At 43.0% G+C, this 21,649-nt stretch overlaps 1 protein-coding gene across 1 annotated transcript in view; it reads left to right on the forward strand.

Annotated features, from left to right (window-relative positions):
* The window catches only part of antxr1c (ANTXR cell adhesion molecule 1c), a 29,123-nt gene extending 17,876 nt beyond the window's left edge, over positions 1-11,247 (forward strand). The window contains exons 12-18 of the mRNA XM_064320842.1: positions 820-898; positions 1,793-1,888; positions 2,672-2,710; positions 4,333-4,431; positions 5,201-5,368; positions 5,457-5,537; positions 8,031-11,247. Of these exons, the coding sequence (XP_064176912.1) occupies positions 820-898; positions 1,793-1,888; positions 2,672-2,710; positions 4,333-4,431; positions 5,201-5,368; positions 5,457-5,537; positions 8,031-8,294 (826 nt within the window). The 3' untranslated portion in view covers positions 8,295-11,247. The remainder of the gene's footprint in view (positions 1-819; positions 899-1,792; positions 1,889-2,671; positions 2,711-4,332; positions 4,432-5,200; positions 5,369-5,456; positions 5,538-8,030) is intronic.
* Positions 11,248-21,649: the final 10,402 nt, after the last annotated feature.

Below are 21,649 nucleotides of genomic sequence, written 5' to 3' on the forward strand. Positions count from 1 at the left end.
GCGATAAAATGCAGCGAGAGGAATGCAGTAGACCCTATCGAGCGCAAGTCTGGTGTGCAGCCATCTTCTTTTGATTTCTTATGCTGTTATGGCAAACTTTATCCCTTTTTTCTGCTACTTCTGTGGGTGGAATTATAAGGTTAATTTGTAAGCCTGATGGAGGTATTACCATCAAATCTGCATGATTCACCGAGCTGCTATCTTAATGGAGCTGGTTTTATTTCCCTCCCCAGTTATAAAGCATAACAGATGTGGTGTTAGTCTACTTCACTGCACGGATCCTTCTAAATTTCTTAATTTCCTTCTTCTGCTCTTGATGGAAGTTCTGGTAATTGTGATGTAACTTCTGGTGTTATTGGAAGCACGTCATTTTGTTGTTCTCTTACTCTGAGCTGTTTAATAAAAAGCATCCAGTTAAAGCATTCTTATGCCCAGACATTTAATTTCACTAGAAACATTGCAGGTGAAACATTTAATGGACTTCGAATGTTATTCAATTGTGCTATTTTGTTAGCGACCTTATAAGCTAAACTGTTTCCTTGTGACTTGGAATGTTGGAAGGTTCTTGTCATAACATTTTCTCATAACCAAATGGAAATTTAACTGGAATGTTCCCCATGTTCTTGCCATGTTTTCTGTTAGCTGGGAAGGGGGATGGGAGGCAGGATGAAATGTGGGTGGAGAAGCCAAGTGTGACTGGTGAGGCGAGCCTGGACTTTTTCAGATGTATCACTGATGGGCATGCTCTCTCTCTCTCTCTCTCTCTCTCTCTCTCTCTCTCTCTCTCACTCTCTCTCTCTGTCTCTCTCTCTCTCATAGGGTTGTTTACCTGCAGGTCAGCATGAATGAGGGCCTGTCCTTCATTACCAGTTCTGTGCACATCACCAGCACTGAGTGTGTAAGTACCAAGCTACAATCTAATGCACAGGCACACGCTCATGGTTTCACACAATGATTTGGTACACATTCGTTTTTTAACTCCTTGGTTGAACCTATCCCCCACCTAACTGGGTTCCTACTCTGTACCTAAAAGGCTCAGTTTCATAAGCAGACATATATTGCTCAAGCAGTTATTGATAACTGGGTATAGATATTTGGCAGTGAACAGATGGATAAAAAACTGACAATTACTTCATTTCATTGGAGTGCAGAAGGAAATAAACTGAGCATAAACTTAAATCCATTTCTATTGATTCTAGAATAAGGAATTGAGGTTTTTTGAAATGTAAAATATGTGATAAAAATACTGATAATACCATAATAGCAATTCTGGGCAGACTCTGTCGGTATAAGAATGCAACAAATAGTTTCTTGGTTCATATTATTTCTTCTGTCTGTGCTTTTTGAGGATGATCTTTACATTACATTGTATTGCATGATCTTGTCTCATTTCTACATTTTCCCTTTTCCACTTGTAAGTTTATCTCTCTCTCTCTCTCTCTCTCTCTGTCTCTCTCTCTCTCTCTCTCTCTCTCTCTCTCTCTCTCTTTTCAATCAGATATCTAACAGTGGGGCCTGTGTGGTTATCTGCATTTAAAAGCCCACAGCCCCCACACTGGACTAAAGCAGAGTTCAGGGGCCGCACTGCATAAAGAAGGGGAGGAAGGCAAACAAACTAGCCTTATCTGAGCAGGAATCAGGATTCAAAGAACTTAACAGGGGGAATGGGCCTTTCATGCTGCTTTTTCCCACTGTCCTTATATCTCTCTGATCCTGCTGTCAGTGTTTTACACGATTTATGGACTCATGAGGGTCATGCTCATGTCAGGGGTCTTGTCTGTTCCCTCTTCAGTTTGATGGCACCATCCTGTTCATCACTCTGCTGGTGCTCTTCCTTCTCATGGCCCTCCTGTTCATGTGGTGGTTTTGGCCCCTGTGCTGTACCGTGGTAAGTGCCTACCTGGCTTATCTAGCTCTGCACAGGATTGTAAAAAAGTTTATTCAGCCCCATCTCACCCCATACATACTGTAATATTGTTAGTGTCTTATGAACTCTGACAAGCACCAAATGTATTCTATTAGTGGCAAATACTCTATCAGAGTTGATTTTACACTCAACATTTTGATGTTTAAGCCTGCCACTTTTAGTAGTCTAGATCTATGGTTCCAAAATAATTGCTTTGAGCCCAGCGAAGCATCTTGAGAAGGGTTGAGGTAGGTCGGAAGAGATACAGAATACACATGAAAATAGATGTTCTATCCATGTACAGTCACACTGAATGAGGACAGTACATTGTTTGACATAACGACATAGTGACACACAGTAGTGCCTACTCATTCATAGCTAAAGTAGTTCACAGACTGCATAGATCTTCAGCTATGCGTTTGTTATGTCAGGTATCATTCCATGAACATTGTATAAGCACATTCATTTTAAATGCAAAGTAGCATTTGTTGAAGCAGCAAAAAAAGTCTGTACAGTTCTTTCAGCTCAAATTGTTTGGATGCTATTTTTAATTTTCCATACATGTTTCAACAAGGTAGAATCAGCAGGTGTGCATGGTGTACTAATGTGTCCATTCAATGACCTTTTCAGTCTGCAGTGCAAGCACATTCTTAACCAAAGCAAAGGGCAAGCCTGTACACATCAAGCTTTTGTGCTGAGTATGTTATAATATGGGATTTTCCTCTGTCTGAATAAAGATTTTTATCTCATCATTTTTATCTGCAGGTCATCAAAGAACCCCCTCCTCCCCCTCCCCCAGAACCAGTAAGTCCCCCCCCCTCCCCCATCCACCAGCACACACCCATTTTCTCTCTTTTGTCCATAATTGAACATGAAAGTGTACATATTGATACACACAGAGTGTTCAGCACACTTTCATGTCCAACATCTGCCTACATGAATGCAAGTAACTAAAATAAAATGCAAACATCTCCTGCAAGGACAAGACATTCCAGTCTTCATTTGGGGATTGTGTCTGCTGGCTCCATGTTCAAAGTAGACTGGCAGAGCGTGTGTTTACCTTTTGCATGTCTCTGATGGTTTTATGGGAGGTAAATGAACAGAAGGCTTAACAGCAAGGCCTGGCTTTGAAGCTGGACATGACAGAGAAGGGCCGGTCTGCTCCAAAACAATCACAGCCTGGCTTGCCCTACTGGACAGAGGAATACGGAGGTGGCCCATCTGTAGAACACAGAGGTTCTTTCGATAAGATCTGTGCCATAATGGCTCTCTTGTGTTTTTGTGATTTTTCCCCCAAGGGTTAGACTTAAGCTGCCCTGGAGCCTGATTTCAAATAAAAGAGCTTTGTTAATTTTTTTTTAAATGGGAATAAATAGTTCTGGTTACGAAACAGGGCATCTCAGACTAAAGAGCTTTTAATCTGCCAGAGGTTCAGGACAGCTTACGTTCCCTCTTGGCCAATGCCTTTTTATAGCTGAAAGCGTGCATGGCCCAGTGCTCAAATACATCAGTGCGGCCCTTTAAGGGGATGGCTGCTCTTTTCTTTAGTGGTAGCAGTTGCAGGGTAGACCGCACCTACATTCAGTGCCCTCTGTTTGAATGCCACCTACACAGAGTGCTGTAGAGTTCACTTTCACATCTAATGTATTTTCTCTCGAGTGCCTGTTGGCTTAACAGGTGTGTTTTCTTTTTTTTCTTTTTCTTTTTTTGGATTACATTACAACATTTGTTTTGATTTGCAAATGGCCTCATTTCTAGGGCCGCTCAAAGCGCTCGAAACTTTATTCACTTCATGCAGTCCGTAATCCGTTTACACAGCTGGAGTTTTCTGGGGCAGTTGAAGCGACTTTGCCCTACGGTACAGCGGTTTTGCTCTGTTGGGGCTTTGAACCCATCACCACCTGTGTCTGGCTTTCTTAGCTGTGCGCATACGCTGGTGCTTGCTGATGACTTTATGCTTATATTAGCAGAAACCCTCTGTTCCCCTCGAGCATCGATCACCTTTTTGCATTTATACAAGTGAATATTTACTGGGCTTTGAACCTGAAACTGCTGACTTGAAAGTTCAGTTTTTAAACCCCTACACCTTGCTGCCACCCATCAGAACTGCATCAGTCATATTTAGAAGGTCAATTAGAGGGCATTGGATCCCATGGCTTTGGGTGGAACCAAACGTCTCGTATGAGGACAAAGAGCAGTCACCCACTCTTTTATACTTAAGAGCATACAACCCGAGTAATCTTAAGAGTAATCAACAATTTATGAATAGTTGGTTATTTGATATATTATGTATTGCTGTGCAGGCTTTTTAATACATGATCTGTTTTTTACTTGATGTTGAATGTTGGTCTGTCAGTCTCGTTTGAAGTTGTCTGTCTGTGTTCAGGTTTTGGTGGTTGTTCATTCATGCCTGCAACTGTTTTCAGGAGTCAGATGACGAGGACGGGATGCCCAAGAAGAAGTGGCCCACCGTGGACGCGTCCTATTATGGTGGGCGAGGGGTCGGGGGCATCAAGAGGATGGAGGTAATGCAGGCGCTGCTATACTCCGTATGCACCCTATGCACTTTCACCTGTAGCATTCCGTAGCTGGGCTGACCACCCACATGACATGGGAATATGGCAGGGATCTCATGTGATTTTTCCACTGGTAAAGGCAGAAGTAAGAACCACTTGTGTGGGAAAGTGGTCGTGCCTGACAGGTATGGGGCGTTTTGCATCTTGGTCTCACATTGGTAAAAACAACAGAGACCACCAATATTGTGGGAAATGCCTAATTGTCAGCAGAGTCGAAATAACAGGATAAGATCAGTATGTCCACCATAACCGTATGATTCTAAAGAGAGATAGCCCCGCCCAGGTCTGCTCGGTGTTTTCATGCATGAGATGTATCATCTTTCATACATTGTACACACTTACTCATGCTCAGAAACATGCACAAGCCTGGACAAATGTAACATCTGTCCTTTGCTTTGATTCATGCAATTAAATGCACGTGTTCAGAGATAAGCTAAACTGACTTAAACTGTGTTTGTGAAGAAAAAAATCCAACAGGCCACACAGATTTACACACATTCCCATATGGTCTCAACATACTCACTTGACGCACGAGTGAATGCACGCATGCACACACACACACACGCATATGCGTGCACGCACACGTACACAGACACAAAAGCACCCAAACAGACACACACGCACACCCACACTCACAGACACACACACCAGGCCCTTGTGTCTGAATTCAGTTCTCCAGTCACAGTACTCATTTCAGCATTTCATTGGCCACCTGCAGGTTCGCTGGGGAGGGAAGGGCTCCACAGAGGAGGGAGCCAAGCTGGAGAAGCCCAAGAACGCCGTTGTCAAAATGCCCGAGCAGGAATTTGAGCCCTTCGAACCCAAACCAAGGAAGGCAGGAGGCAGGAAGCAGGCGCAGGACAGGAAGTGGTACTCGCCCATCCAGGTAAAAGCGCTCGCGCACTCCTCAAAAGCTCACTTTGGCCCCTTTGGTTCCTCAGCCGAGCTCACGTTCTCCTCTCTCCTCCCTTCAGGGGAAACTGGACGCGCTGTGGGCCCTGTTTCGCCGTGGGTACGACCAGGTGTCTCTCATGAGGCCCAAACCCGGGGATCAGGTAAGCTCCGCCCCCTGCTCTCCCCCCAAACACACTCATCACACAGACTCTCTCGTCACAATCCCACAATTCCCCTGGTTGGCACCCCGTCAAGTGCCAAAATAAATCGCGAGGAAACGGCAACACCTGCCCCATGTCACTACCACTGAATGTGAAAAGAAACAGATGTGAAAACTCCAGGCCATTTTCAATGGCAACACTTGGCAGGTCGAGCACATACATCAACTCCCAAGTACCAAATTCTTCAATGTTCTGTAAAGTAGTTTTCAGTCCTTTTTTTGGCAGTTCTTGTAGAACCGGTTATGTTACTGTAGTCTGAGGTTGAGTTTTTAAGAGTAACCCACTACCCCTCTATAGAGAAAGATTAAGATTTCACCTTGGCGATGGAAGCCTTCCAGGTGCCAGTTCAAATTATGCATCATTTGCGGAAAGTAACTTGAGTAACATTTTTATTGGCATTCCTAACGTAAAAGAAGCAATCAACCCGGGAAGGCACAAAAAAGGATGTTGCCAGCTGTTTGTAGAGCCAACGAATGAACAAAGTCAACACACAGCTACGCAGAATCACAAACAGAATAGCGTATTTAGCCGTGGAAAATATTTTTAAAGGCTATTCTTGTTTTATGAATGTCTTTGTTGTGCAACCTGAAACTCACTGGAAGTTTTATTCGAGAAATATTTTAACAATACACACATGCAAAAAAAAAAGCTTTTAACAGATTAAATTTAATTTCAGAGGAAGTGTTTCTTCCTCTTTCTAGGCATCTGTGATGTGCATGTGTGAGGTTTAGCAATACACACGAAAAAGTCCCTGTACTAATCTGAATCACATTTCTACAGAATAGCTGTTTGTAAGCAGAGGGGGCTTTGGGTATTTTCCCGCCAGTCACTGCTCTGGTTGCTGTATGATTTTTGTCCTGGTCATCCACCATCTCTGTCCGCATCATTGATCATCTCCCTGTTTGAGCGTGTGTTTGGCTTACCACAGGGTTTGCCATGGTAACACAACTGTGGCTCTCTCAATGAAGCCATTCACGAAGCTTTGGCACAACAGTTTTATGTCCCCATTAAAACAGGGCAATTCCTTCCATTTCCCCCGTTTTGGGAGCGATCTGATTTACCCTGCATTCATTTTGTTTAGTGCTCTCTCGCCCTCTCCCATTCTCTCTCTCTCTCTTCCTCTCTTTATCTCTCTCTCTTTCATATTTACTTTTATTTTTCATTACTGTATGTATTATCATTATTATTATTGCTTTTATCTTTTATTCTTCTGTATTGAATTGACAATGATGTTCTAATAAAGGGGCATCAAAGTCTCTCTCTCAATCTCTCTCTTATTTACATTCATTTTTCATGACTGTACTGTGGCTACAATATATGGCTTTGAGGCCATTGTTGCATTAAGACTGGATTGAGGGTGCTGTATATTATGTTGCAAGGTGGTGGGTGCAGTGTGGCATGTGACAGATACGAGGTGCTGTGCATTGTGTGGCAGATGTGAGATAATATATATAATGGAGAATGAGTTTAGGATTATTCTGAAAATACCACCACACACTGTGGTCCAAGTGTGACTGGTTTATTTTGGGGTTCTGGGTTGTTGCCAGTCACAGCTAGGCTCCTCATCCCCCTTTGAAGTCTGTTGTTGTCTTTCTTTTATCTGCACACTTTACAAGGACAGAGACACTTTTTAACTACCTCTTTTTGGCCCCTGTTATTGTTATGATCTGCTCCTTAAAATCTGTTTCTCGGGATGGAAGAATGTTGAAAGGCATTTTCAAGAGGTGGCTATTCGTGCCTTAGAGTTAAGTTGTTTTCTACTAACTACTTAATGGAATGTCACAGTGGTTTCCAAAGAGACAGAGTATGGTCACCAGAGGAATTCGATTATTTTTTTCTCCTTCTTCATCTTGCATAATTTATAAGTAAGGATGAATGGAATGTGTTTTTGGTTTTTCTCATTGATTTTCTAGCGTTGTGGCTTTGTGTGTGTGTGTCTGGGTGGCTGTGTGTGTGTATCTGTGTGTCTGTGTCTGTGTGTGAATATTGGTTAGGGGAGGATTGGAGAGAAGGCAATTGCTGGTTTGGTTTACTAAAATATAACAGCCTGTCTCTTTAAGTGATGTGGGTGGATTAGGAGTGGAGGATAGTGAATTTATTGTAATGAGCTGTTATGGGAGGACTGGGAGAAGGAGTGGCAGAGAGTGATTTGAAAAGAGACAATTGGTGAGAATCCTTTTAAACGCATGCCCCTTGAGTGTTGGGGGTAGATACATATGTATTCAAGTTGGCAAGCAGCAAGTTGTTTGTGTCGCCATTGTTGCTGCTCCTGTTTTATGCATTAGCTGAGTTAAGTGTCCCCACATGCATGTGAGCATGCCCTGAATTCACTCACACACACACACACACACACACAACGTGACATGATGGGCTTGCTTGTTCTTGGTCGCTGGCTGGGTGGCTTTGCATTCTGAGTGTGTTCTCTCCCTGCAGGGTCGATGTATTAACTTCACACGGGTGAAAGAAGAGGCAGCCAGGGCCCCGCCCAGACCCAACTCTGCTCCGCCCCCGCCCGCCTACCAACCCCTGATCCAGCCCACCATGCCCCCTCCACAAAGCTGCCCGCCCCCAAACGGACCCCCCACAAAACCACCACCCAACGGGCTGCCTCACGGACCACCCCCGGCCCGCACGCCCCCCGGCCCCCCCGTCCCACCTCCCTCGCGCCCCCCGCCCTGCCCCGAAAGGAGGCTGTGAGAACAGCAGACGCCCCACCCACTTCAATGAACGCAAATGTTTCCCAAAAAAAAGAAGAAGAAAAAAGTCTCTCTCTTTTTACACCAGAATAGTATTTATTTGAAATTGGGGTTCAACTGAAGAGGTTTGTTGTTTGTTGCTGGACAGCAAAAAAAGAAAAAGAAAATGAAAAAAAAGAAAAAAATCCCTTTGAGAAAGACGTGAAATCAACTACTGAGGGTGCCCACAATGTCAGAGTCTAGAGGAGAGCAGCTGGGTTTTCAGGTGCACAGATTTGCCCTTCTGCCTTTCCTTGTAAAATAGACTAGATGTTCACTCCCTCCAACAGTCAGCAAACATTCGGTCTTTCCAGCCTCACATTAAAAATGAAGAGGGAGAAATCTGCATTTCTGAATACGGCGCATTTGCCAAAGATCAATTTTTTAACTAACATCCTAAATGAAAATGCAGTAGGGCACAGAGATGTCTATATGGAAGTAAAAACATGGGCACAGCACCCTTCAGTATTCCCACCAGATATAATCCTGGTTAGAAACACCCTCTGTTTTTTCCCTTCAGCCAATCAGGCATTAAGTTTTAGCCAAAGGCATGTCAGATTCTTAGTTAAAACCAAAGGAAATAATGACCGAATAATGACCAAAGTACTCCTTCCTCTGGGTGATTTTGCTGATCCATATCGGATGTGTACCCCCATTGAACACCCTTAAACATGGATTTATATAGTAAATTCAAACTTTGTGCTGGGATCCACTGTTATATGCTGGTTTATTTGACCCAGCAAGTATCTTGGTCAATTAAGGATCTTGAAATCATGTATATTTAAATGAATTATGCACTTTTGCGTATTCCCACGAAATGCAGGTTTGGCGTATTGTCATTTGCTGTCATTGAACTTCACGTTTCACAAATTGTTTAGGTTCAATGTCCAGGTGACCAGACTTTCATTATATTACATTGCAGTCACTTAGACGGTACTAATCCAGAACAATTTTGCCGAAGTGTAAAGCTCACAAATACAAAAGGGCCATGTTAAGCTCAGGAATACAAAAGTGCAATATTTCCTAGAAATCCCAAAAGGCACAAAAGTCACAAAATGGTGGCTGAAGGGGGTCTGGGGAGCTATGGTCCGATCTGAAGAGGTGGGTCTTTAGTCTGCGTCAGAAGATGGGCAGGGTTTCTGCTGTCCTGACTGTAGTGGGAAGCTCATTCCACCACCAGGTGGCCAGAACAGTCAGGGTACATACCTCGGAAGTGCAGGCATACTGGGGTGGAGAGGGCAATGTCAGGGATTTTATTTCACCTCTATAACTCATCTGTAATTGAATCAATTCAAAAATGTAACCTCTTTCAAAAAGTATCATTATTCCTGCAGCTCGTAACAGAAAATTAAAGCATTTGTCGATCTGACTGATTAAAAGTCCAAGGATATGAATATGGAATGTTTATTCTTTGTGGCATACAGCTATTTTAGATATAACATGACCATATGAGGCTAAATCATCCTTCAGTAGACATTGAGTGTCTAATTAAGAACAATGAACAGCTCATAACTATTCAGAGGTTACAATTATGGAAGAAATGAAAACCAGCATAAACAGTGGGTCCCCAGTTTGAAAAACGCCGCAGTAAATCACAACTTAGTGCTATTTGCATCTGCTCCAGCACAGGTTGCTTTTATATCTCATTTTTTTAAAAAGGACGCAGAACACCACAACTGCCATGGCATATTACCAGGACGTAAGGCCCATGGAAGTAAAGATTGTATAGTGAAGTTTTATGTACAGCGATTGTGAAATGACGCAGGAATCTCAAAACAGTATGTGCATCTAAGAAGCTTTAGGTATGTCCCGAAACAAAGATGTTCAGTGGAAAAAAGGAAGTGTGGTTACGAATGAATAAAAACTTGCTTTGTAAAGCAGATGAGACAATTTTGGAACAAAGAATGCATTATTTACCAGCATTGAGAAATGAATGTGGTAGCTATGGGTTCATTTCTTTATTTTTCGTGTTTTTTTTTTTTGTTTTGTTTTGTTTTTTTTGTTTTTACAAGAGGTCCGTCCCCTCCCACACACACATACAACACATATTTCACACAGAAATAGTCGGGTCAGTGTCTCAAAGCATATATATTCGATATTCCACAACTGTACAATATTATAATGTGTATGGGTATTGTTACGTTTTTACAAATTGATTCAGCAAACACATTGCAACTGCGGGGCAGTTCACAGCTTCTAATTTATTAACCCACAGTCAACACGAAGGTACTTGAATATGACAAGGTGTCCTCTGGTAATACAGGACACAATGCATGTGATGAGTAAAGAATTCATTTAACCTCATGTACCAAAAACAGTGCCTTCTGGATTTTTTGCGTTTTGAATTTTTGTACTTTTATAGTTTTGTAATTCACCTTGCTTCAGTAATGCAGATTTAGCTGTATTCTTTTGTTAGTTTGCACTGTTCACTTGTATGGAATAAGAAAAAGGGTGTTGCATGCATTTTTCCTGTTACAATGTTCTGAACATAAAATAGATGCAATGCAATTCCGTGGTATCTAAGATGTATGTGCATTCCACCAAGTGTCAACCATGATTTCCATACATTTGTGTAAACAGTTAGTGGTAATATCCTGCTTGAACAATGGGATGATCTAGTTACACTAGACAGTGCTTTTATATAAAACTTTTGTATTAAGTGTTTCCTTGTACCAATCTTGTTTTGTTTGATTCAGGGTGACTATCGAGGTGGCTTTGTGGAGATGTAACACCTTTGTTCTCCAAAAAGACTATGACCTTAAATGCTGGTATGATAAAAACAAATAATAAAAAAGATTGCTATAAATTGTACATGTATTAACAACAGTACTGCGAGAAATATTGAAAAAAATGTTAATGTTTCTTTTTTCATTAAATGTTTTTATTGACAGTTCTAATAAAGGTTGAAGTTCCAAGCTTTTCTCCCAAATCTTCTCTTTTTCTTTCAGATAAACATTTAGTCGAGCTACAAATCAAGTCCTTGATGTCTGGGACCCTTAAACCAGATGTTTCAAGGATCATTTAATTGCAAATGCAGTGATGGAGGAGCTCTGGAGCTTTGGGTGTGCGCATATGTGTGCGTGTGTGTACGCATGTGTACTGTATATATGTGTGTGTGTAGGTATGCGTGTGTACATGTGCATGCTTTTTGTATATGTGCATGTGTTTACATGCATGTTTTACATGCATATTAATGTACACATGTGTTTATGTACAGTATGCACAAGTTAGTGTCCTTAGCAGTGAGAGCATTGACCTCCCCCATGAAAACATGAAGTGGTCCCATCCAGTTTCCCCATACACACACTACCACACACACATATGCGTACACACACACACGCATATACACTGTCTGTTTCTGGGTGCAGTTTCCTGTCCTTACCCAGACCCTCCCATTCAGCTTCATATTCACCCGCCAACAATCTCCATCCTTAAATGCCTACTCTAACCAATAAGATGTCTTTATACTTCTGCATTTAAATCTGAAACATGTAAATAGTTCACCATCTAATGATGTCACCACTATCTTAATGGAACTCACAAATCAGTCCAACATGAAATGAGGTTTTGTTACACATTTGCAAGGGTCACAATATTTTAAGCTACGCAAGGAGGATATAAGCCATTAAAATGTTTTTAATTGTAGTAGCTCTTTCAAATTTTGCAGGAAGCACTGAATAATCCAAAAATAATGAAATGTGACAAATGGCAATTTTATTTACACAATAATTGTTTAATGGAGGGTGGAGTTGCAAAACAAATGTTGTTTTTATTGTGCAGCCACTAAATCTCCAAATAACTATAATCCAACAGAATGTGTATGCTCCCTGGAATTATTATAATGACCCAAAATGATGATGAAGCTCTGGGAATCGGACTCAGAGGGCCCTGGAGTAAAGTTCCCCACGCCCACCTTGGCTTGTGGCTGTGGTGTACTTGGAGCAGGAAATTCCCTTGGCTTTGTTTATGTGGAGATAAACCAAGTACATGGATTGTCAGGGATATTTTTCAGCACTGAAGCAGTGTCTGGAATGTGCTGATTTTCCGCTTTTGGCTAATTTTGCCTTGCGGCCTAGTCCAACAAAAAAAAGCTCCCCCCCTTTCCTCCTCCTTCTTGTCCTCCCTCTGCCTTCAGTATGTTTTAGACCATTCTCACATATCATTGTTTATTGCCATCACCACTGACTGCATAAATGCTTTTGTACAGTCGAGTGTGGTTTAGTACAAGGCAATGATATCTCAGTGCAAGCAGCTTTCCAGTTTTTGCTTCTCTAGTGGCCAGCCAAGGACCAGCAACTGGTAATCCTCAGCTGGTGTCACTCTGCTTCTGCACCAGCCAATCAGCAAAAACATAATGATTTGAGAGGGTGGAGCAGGGAAATAATTAACACATCCAAACATTTAAAATAAATAATGATAAATAATTCCCTGTAACATTTCAAGATTTCCAATCAGCTTTTGTTCTCATGTTCATGAGAAACAGAATAGACGCACCTAACATATGGTAAAAAAAACTAAAAAAAAACCTTGACCTCTCATGAAAACCCCATCTGTAGCGTGGGTGGGAGCTGAAAAGACATCTTGACAATAATGCACACACATCACAGATATAAGATGATTATACACAGATGGAGATCCTCCCATTTGTGCTTGTCTGAAACAGATTTTGATCTGTGAAATCAGTGGTAGATCCAGTGGACATGATTGCTCTTAGCAATCAGACCTACGGAGCACAGGACAGGAGCTCGGTAATCGAGGCTAAAGCATGACTACTGCAGAGACCTGCTAATTAGGGACAAAGAAGCATATTGCTCATACACCAGAACTCCAGACACCCATATATAACAGGTTAAAGCCACATATGAAAGGTCTTCCTTTGACTCTAGACTATGCAAGCTTAGCTGTAGTCTGTGGTGTGAAAAGAAGAGTGACACCATGTGTTGTGGAGTATAACTGCGGCTGCCTACACTTTCAAATCCGCAGTGGAGTTTGCACATGAACACGGCTGCAGTTATAGACATTTGGCCATTCAGAATTAAGGAGGGAATTGGACATGATCAGCTCCATGTTGGGTGCTAAACTAAAAATATAAATATATGTCAATTTTATATTTAAGGATCTGTGAGCTCTTCAACCGTGACAAAGCAATGCAAACTAACTCACCCTGGGAAAGTGCTCCCTTGTTTAAATCTATGTTGTAAAATGTAGACCCTCTTAAACAGTTGTGGCTTTCATTAGTCTCAATAGGTGACCAGTGTAAGCGCAGCATTTTGAATTTTGTGAGCCTCCAGTTCCACATGAATTCGTCCTGGCCACACACACACACACGCGCGCGCGTGTGCGCACAGACGCACACATACATGTATGCACAGTTGTCTTCCTCTATCTGTGGTACAAACAAGATCCTAAAAAGGAGGTACAGAGTTTTATATGTGAGTGTGTTTATGTGTTTGTGCGTGTCCAAGTGCGTGTGGAAGCATCGGATTGTGAGATGACACAAATTCTAAGGAGGTGACGCTTCCTGTTTGTGTGCCATTATGGAGCTCTTACTTCGGAGGAACTCTCGAAGCCCAGAGGTGAATTCTTTCAATGACCGTAAAATCAACAACGAGGGCAGGCACAACAACAGCATCAGTCTCGCCAGGAGTGGATGGAAGTGATTAGGCTTCATGTCCTCTACTACCACGGGCATCAGAGGTAAGTCTGTGCCTGCAGAACCAGAGTCTCTGAGCTGTTTTAGCCTATTTTTATCCCTCATTTGTCCTCCAGGATGGAATAACCATTTGCATTTGAGGGCCTGTCCACTGAGTTAATGTCCACCATCAGTTCGGGGAAGTTTAAATTATAAATGCCTTGAGTCTCCTGGGAGTCTCCAGAGTTTAATCTTCATCTCCCACAGGGATTAGAAATGTTATTACATCCCCCAAAAGTGGTTCAGACAATCAACATGGGTTACACTAAGAGCTTACAAAACCAATAAAAACGTAAAACAAATTATTGAAAAAGAAAAGCCATGTTGTTATGCGCTGTTTTTCTGAATGGATCTCTCGTGTGGTCATATACAATGAAGGCATGAGTGATTAAAGGTAATGTCGAGTCGGTATAGCAACCGTGGGGGGGCATAGAATTTGTTGTGAAAGTTCCTCCAAACTAGCATCATTGGCAACCAACAGAGAACGCTTGGCAATCAGACAGGCAAGGTTGTCACATTGATGCTAACGTATATAGCCCAGAAACATAACCGGCAACATAACATAGAATTTGTTGGTGGGATAGAATTTGTTGTGACAGGGCCACTGAGGTAACTTGTCTTGTGCTGTGTTTCAAATCATAAATCGCACCTCTCTTTTCTCTCTCTCTCTCTCTCTCTCTCTCTCTCTCACACACACACACACACACACACACACACACACACACACGCACAAACACACAGACTTCAGTGGACTCCCCTCAGGCAGTCACGGTGAGAAGAGTAGAGTCCACAGGGGGACTGGGACAGGAAATGGAGGAATGCTAGAGCTGACAGGGAAGAGAAGGGAACGGGGGGGGGAGAAATATATGTTTTCTTCCCCGTTTCCTCAGGTGCTGAGCTCCCAAAAAACAAGGCAGGGCGGCGTAGCCTCACGGCACCCCTTGGACAGGCGAGGCCCTTTCTGCCTCAGCACTTCTGGCAGAGGTTGTTGTGTTTGGAAGGGCTCTGCACATATGGTGCTGTTCTGAGGCTCTGCCCTCACGCAGGCCGCGAGGAAAAAAACAGCTCGCGAAAAGAAACAGGAGGAGGCAGGAGACACTCTCTGAGAAAACTGCTCAGAAACTGCGCCTCTCCTAGTTCCACATTTCCGTAGGTGTTGAGTTAAGCTCTCGCAGAGGAGCGAGCCGAGAAGGACGAGAGCTCTCTTCAGCTCTCTCATTGGATCAGTCCGCTGAGACCAGCCCTGTTATTTTTCTCTCTTTTTTTTTTTTCTCTGCTCCTTGTATTTTTGAACAGCTGACCGCAGGCTGCAGGAAGACCAAAAGAATGCCGGCTTCATGCGATCACACAAATACACACACACAGACACACACATGCAAACCTACATGCGCACACACACACACGCACACACACATGCACACATACACACACACACACGCAAGCACACACACGCACACACATGCATACACACAGGCACGCACATACACGTACGCACACACACACACATCCCTGTCTACTGGAAGGAAGAGCTGCAGGTTCAGAATGGACTCCCCTGAGGCATTGTCTGTCCTTTAGGGCTTATCAGACACTGTTAGCATTTCTACTGCAACAAAGGTCAGAAATTATGTCAGACTAAATATTATCTTTTTGATTAACAAGCCATTGAAATCACATTACCACCTCAAAATTATAGTCCTAAACACAACAAGAAAAGACTATTATAGTCTGGGTTAAAAGTTTCAGCTAACAATGGCGGACTAAACTGGAGAAGCAAAGGCAGATTATAAGTCCATAAAGTCTGTATAAGTTATTGTTTTACTCCCCCTATTCAAATATTTAAGCACAAATTCAATGCTCTGAAGTTCACCAAACAGATAGATCTCCATTTAGAAACAATTACAGACAGTAAAAACTGCTGTGCTTAATGCATAGTGACTGATCGATGGCAGTCGTTTTGTTAGAACACACATGTAGACCCTCATATGTATGTTCCACTACCGAGAAATGTGGCGGGCGGATTGGAATCTCGTCTTCTTTTCAAGAATGTCAGTGCCTCAGCCCCATTTTCCCAGCAGGGGTTTCTTTTTTACTACATCCTGGAAACATACTCATTTTTTTGTGTTTGCGTTGCATCCTAAACCATATAATTGTACAGTTGTGAAACTGCGACTCGAATCCAAAGATGCAGCCGTAGCCTGCTTCATATGCGCATAACGTTGCGCAAACAGATTCCCCGCCAATCACAGACAAATCAATCGAGAAGTGCCTGACGGGCTTCTTTAAGCCAATATAAACAGCTGGAGGGCCCTGTGTCTGACTCGGAGCAGTAAATGGCAGCGTATAATTAGCATGTGGGTCAGCCGTGGGCTGTGAGCATCGTTCATTCGTTTCGAGGCGACGGCAGAAAGGGAAACCATTTGGCCGGCAGACTCGGGCCGGCATGCAGGACGTAAGCACCGGCCTGTTGAAAGAGAAAGGGCCCTCACACATAAAAATCTGACCTCAAATTGAAGTAGACCAGGGCAGAAGGACAAGAGGCCGTACAGTACGGCCAGTGCTGGCATTTATCCAGCCTTATCCCCTGAGCTGGCAGACGGCACACGATGCACCCACGAAACGCACGCACGTGGTAGCCCTGCACTCTACTCCCGCATTCAAACTTGAGGCAGAGGTGAGGCGTTTAAACTGTTTTAACCCTGTAAGGTGTAAGATAAAAATATGTGATTAGAATGTTACTGTCACTACTGGTGCTTGAAAGCAAAGGAGTTCTAGAACACTGACTTAAAATTATGAAAAAAAAACATAAACAAAGGGTTCATTTCCTGTTACCTGAACTGCCAACACCGGAAGGTGAAAATGCATTGGCACTGCACAACCATGTGAGCGACACAAAAGCACAGACATCAGCAGGTACCCCATCCGGTCGGTGACGTTGCCACGTTCGATGACGGCAGGTGTGGGGTGAGTGGGCCGGCAGCCTGAACGGCTGAAGATGTCGGTTACTGGAAGTGCTTCCAGTAACAAGCAGACCAGCAGATTAGCGTCTAAGCCCTTGTGTTCTGTAGGTCTGAAGGTGAGAGGATTGGCTCTTCTATTCTTGTCTGGGCTTTTGGTTATTCAGACCAGAGCTGCTCTTAGCGCCCACGCCTTGCCCATAGTCCATTGCCTGACAGCTGTGACCTTCAAATCCTCTCTATGGCCTAAAAGTAGCATTCGCTAGACGTCTGCACAGCCGCCGTCGGATAAAGAGAGGAACAGTTCACCGAGGCCTTACAAATTTCAAAAGGCAATGCTACACAATGCTATTTTGCAGTGCTACACAAATATGCCCTCACCCCGTTGATATCAGCATGTTATTGCAGTTGAAACATTGCCTGTTTTGCCGAGCTGAGACGGATGTCCGTCTCCAGAAAGGGGGAACAAAAGTCTGGAATGGAAGCAAAAAGACATTAAGCAAGAATTGGAAAATTGTTCGAAAGCCATTTCAAGCATTTCCACCGAACCACAGGGATTTCCAGGCTGCCTGACTTAATACAAACACTCAGCTATTTGTTAAGTATCATAAATGGTAGCTTTTCTCCTCCAGCAGCACAGCCCCAGGGCTCGCGTGTCATTCGCAGAAGTCCAGGCAGAGCAGGGCTCATTCTGATGCCCTGGAGGCTACTCGGTTTCCACACTATTTAATGCAAACGTTCACGTCATTGGGCCATCCTATAGCTTTTCACTGCCAGCCTCTCCACACTCTCTGTCTTTGTTCAGTTCTTCATTGGCATGGCATACATTTAGTACATCTTTCCAAAGTAGCAAAGGTCACCGTGCCGGCAATGCCGATGGCAGTGTGACCACTGATCGTGATGTTGTATTATAAGAAATATAACCAAAAGGAATTCCAGGGATATTGTTATTATTATCACCAACAACAGCACCAGCATTATTGATATCATTATAATCAAATCATCATCATCACCATCAGAGTCATCATCGTCTTCATCACCATCATCATCCTAGAAGGGAACTGTGTCCAGTATTATGATTACTATGATTTAACAGCTCAGGAAGGCAAATATTTTGAAGGTGATATTTTCTCATTCTTATGGAATGTATTGTTACAGATTTGTGTTGTTGTGAATCATAGTCAGCTGACTGAGGACCTCCCTCCCTCCTTCCCTCTGTCCTTCCTTTCTTCTGTCTGTGCAGCATAGCTTCCTCTCTCCCTCCTTCCCTTTGCCCCTCCTCTGTGCGCGATAGTTATCTCTCTCCCCTCCCTCCCTCACTTAACAATTGTATGCCAGTACTGGTTATGAGGAACATATTTGCAATAGGAGCCCGCTGTAGTTCCTGGGTCAACACACACCATCGTGGACTCAGCAATGACCACGCCCTAGTGTTCAGGAACTGGGTCCCCAGCCAGCCACCCTGACAAATTGTTGGGAGGAAATTCAAGGCCGGGGACAGCGGTAAACGTACACTTATGACCCTTGGTAGAACCCAGAGTTCTCCACAGAACTCCCAGTATTTTCTGCTGGAGTGAGCTGAAAAACAAAAGCACTGACTTCATTCAACATTCCTCACTTAAAAATGACTGAACATTAATGAAGGGACTGGAAAAAGATTAAGGGAATCGATTGTTAGAAAATCTTGAGCAAAACAAATATATTTGTTCAGTACACTAACTGAACTATTTTAATGTGTACTGCATACTTTTTAGTTTGCTATGTGTAAACTACCATATGGTGTATGTCTCCTTATGTTTTGTAGTCCCAATGTTTGTGTACACAGTGCCACCTGGTGTTAGAAGCTGAGAAATGCCAGTGGGAATTTCAACCGCAGAAACTGTAAAAAATGTTTAAGTAAATCAAGAGAAAGCAGTTTAATATCTAAAAACCTCAAGAAATGTTTTATGTGTGTGTGTGTGTGTGTGTGTGTGTGTCTGTGTCAGTGCGTGTGAGCCATGAAAAAATCAGAGGTAGTCAAATGCACAGGGACGTGATCAGCTTGATTCTGTAATTCTATAAACAGAGGGCTGTCTAGAAGAGATGGATGGGTCCTGATTTGCTGAAGTGCAGACAGGACTAGACTGAAAGTCTGTGTAGAGGAGAGAATGAGATGCAGGGATCTTGTACAGGACAGCATTGGTCATGCTTTAACAGCACTGCTTTGAAGTCTAATGGAATCCATTCCAGAACCCCGTCTGAACTCCCCACAAGAGCTCCCAGAGACAGGCCAATGGAGCGAGCGGTAGAGAGAGCAGAGCACAAAACTAGCACAGTACAGCACATAGGGGAATGGAACGTTGCATAGGACAAAGAGCAAAGCATAGAACAGACCCAGTGTAGCACATATAGGGGCACAGAACTGACTTCACATAACACTTAGATTCTTAGATTAGGGCACAGAACTGGCAAAGTATAACACATATAGGGGCACAGAACTGACTCAACATAATACTTACATTAGGGCACAGAACTGGCAAATATAGCACATATAGGGGCACAGAACTAACTCCATGTAACACTTACGATAGGACACATCACTGACCACGTATAGCACTTATAGGGGCACAGAGCAGGCCTAGTATCACCCTCAGACCAGGGGACACAGCAAGTTTGGTAGCACATCTACAACAGGGCACAGAACTGAGGCCTTATAGAGTAACACTTAAAGCAAGACACGGAATCAAGCCTAGCCCATAGGGCACTGACCAGGCCCAGATTCATGTATAGAACAGAGCATAGAACTGACCTGGTAGGACACTTCCAGGATGTCACAGAAATGACCAAATGTAGCTCTTAGAACTGGGCACAGAACTGACCCAGATGCCTAGAGTAGGGCTAATAACTTACCTAGTATATCACTTTGAGCCGGAACACAGAATTGACAGTGGAGGAAATCACAGTTCTGTTTAATATTTGAAAAATACATTTCCAAGAATGCATTGCTTAAAGGATTAATAAAGGAAAACAATAGATATGAATAGATGCTTCCACAGTATGAATTGATATCTGATAACTAAGATTAGTCTAAATTACTTTAGCTATAATTTTAATGACTTAATTATTTAAGATTTAAGTGTGTTTGATAAGTCCTCACCATCTTCCATGTTTTTGGAAGTTGGTGAAAGGATACCTGTCAAAATAAAAGACGCTTTCATGTTTTAAGGAGCAGAATTTATTTAAATGTAATTTACTAAATTCTACTTCCTGTAATTCCAATTCTTGAAATAAAATTAAATGAATTCCAAAATTCTGAACTGACAGCAACTCTGGCCCCCAACCCCCTTGGTTTTTATTTTCTGGAAAGCCATGCATTTTTCTTCCATTCCCTACAGGGGGCAGTGTTTTGTTTTTTTTCCTCACACACTGCATCCTATGAGTAATCGCTGGCCCGGCCTCAGACAGCAGTCTGGCCAGCACAAGAGCATTTAGGGTGAGTCACTCAGCTGGTTAATGAGGAACAGACCAATCAGCCACATCCTGCAGACATGCGACGCCCCCCCCCAATTCACAAGTCCAATCAAAACACCGGGGAACACACAGTAACTCGTGAGACCCTGGGTTCGGATGTTGCCGTGTTGTGAAACCAGTTGTTTGTCATAATAAAACCGTTGAGCGCCATGTGGTGGAGCTCTGAGCTCAGAGCAGGCACTACCAGGGGTGTCGGGAGCCTTAACGTATTACCTGCAGCTGTTCGATTTAGCGCACAGGAATTTCACACACATTTCTGGCATCCTGTTGCTTAGGCTCAACTAGGTTAAAGGGAATCGACCTTTAAGAAAAAAAAACACACAAGTTCCAGAATTATCGACCACAGAGGCAAGTGTAGCCCTGCGGATGTATGGTGTATATATACATACGGGAGGATATACAGTATAACTGAACATACAATTTGTCATTTTTATGTACGTGATACGTGTTGTAAGACAGAAATACAATGCTATTTCGCATTATAATGTGCATTTAAAAATGACAGTAATTGATTATGAGGCATAATGCCTCAGGCATTACTTGAATTTCACACACCAATACATTTGACCTTTTCAGAAGGATCACAATACTCCCATATTTCACTAAGGACATGACTCTCTGCACACTCGCTGACCCTTTGTTACAGACAGACAGGATGCAGGAAGACCACCGCGTGTGCCTTTTCATGGTCGGGACTCTCAAGAGCTGAACTCTCTCTCCATGACTGCAGCAGACAGACAAGATGGCTTTCTGCCTCTGACTAATGCAAGCGCAGACTACAGGGAGCCTGGAGGAAAGTGAGGTAATGAATTAAAGTGCACAAACGCCATTCCGGATGCACTTGCGAAGCCGGTCCAGTTTCCTGCAGAAAACATGGCTGTCATCTGTGGGGCAGAGGGGTCCCCGCTACATCATCACAAACTGCAGAACTTTGTAAGGCCTTTGCTTTAGATTGATGGTTAAGAAAAAGAGGAATGTCCAGTCCAAGGGTTATAGGGTCCAGGGGTTATAATTTCATAAGATTTATCACAAGAAAAAAGTGAGACAAAAAAATGGTATGCTTGTACCTCTTGGAGATGAAAAGCAATTAAGATTCATCCCACCTATTCTTGGGTGTGCATACACTGCAAAGGATGGCAGATCAAGTTAATGGGCAGTGTT

The sequence above is a fragment of the Anguilla rostrata genome, chromosome 2, assembly GCF_018555375.3.
Source record: "Anguilla rostrata isolate EN2019 chromosome 2, ASM1855537v3, whole genome shotgun sequence".
In the NCBI taxonomy this organism is placed as follows: Eukaryota; Metazoa; Chordata; class Actinopteri; order Anguilliformes; family Anguillidae; genus Anguilla; species Anguilla rostrata.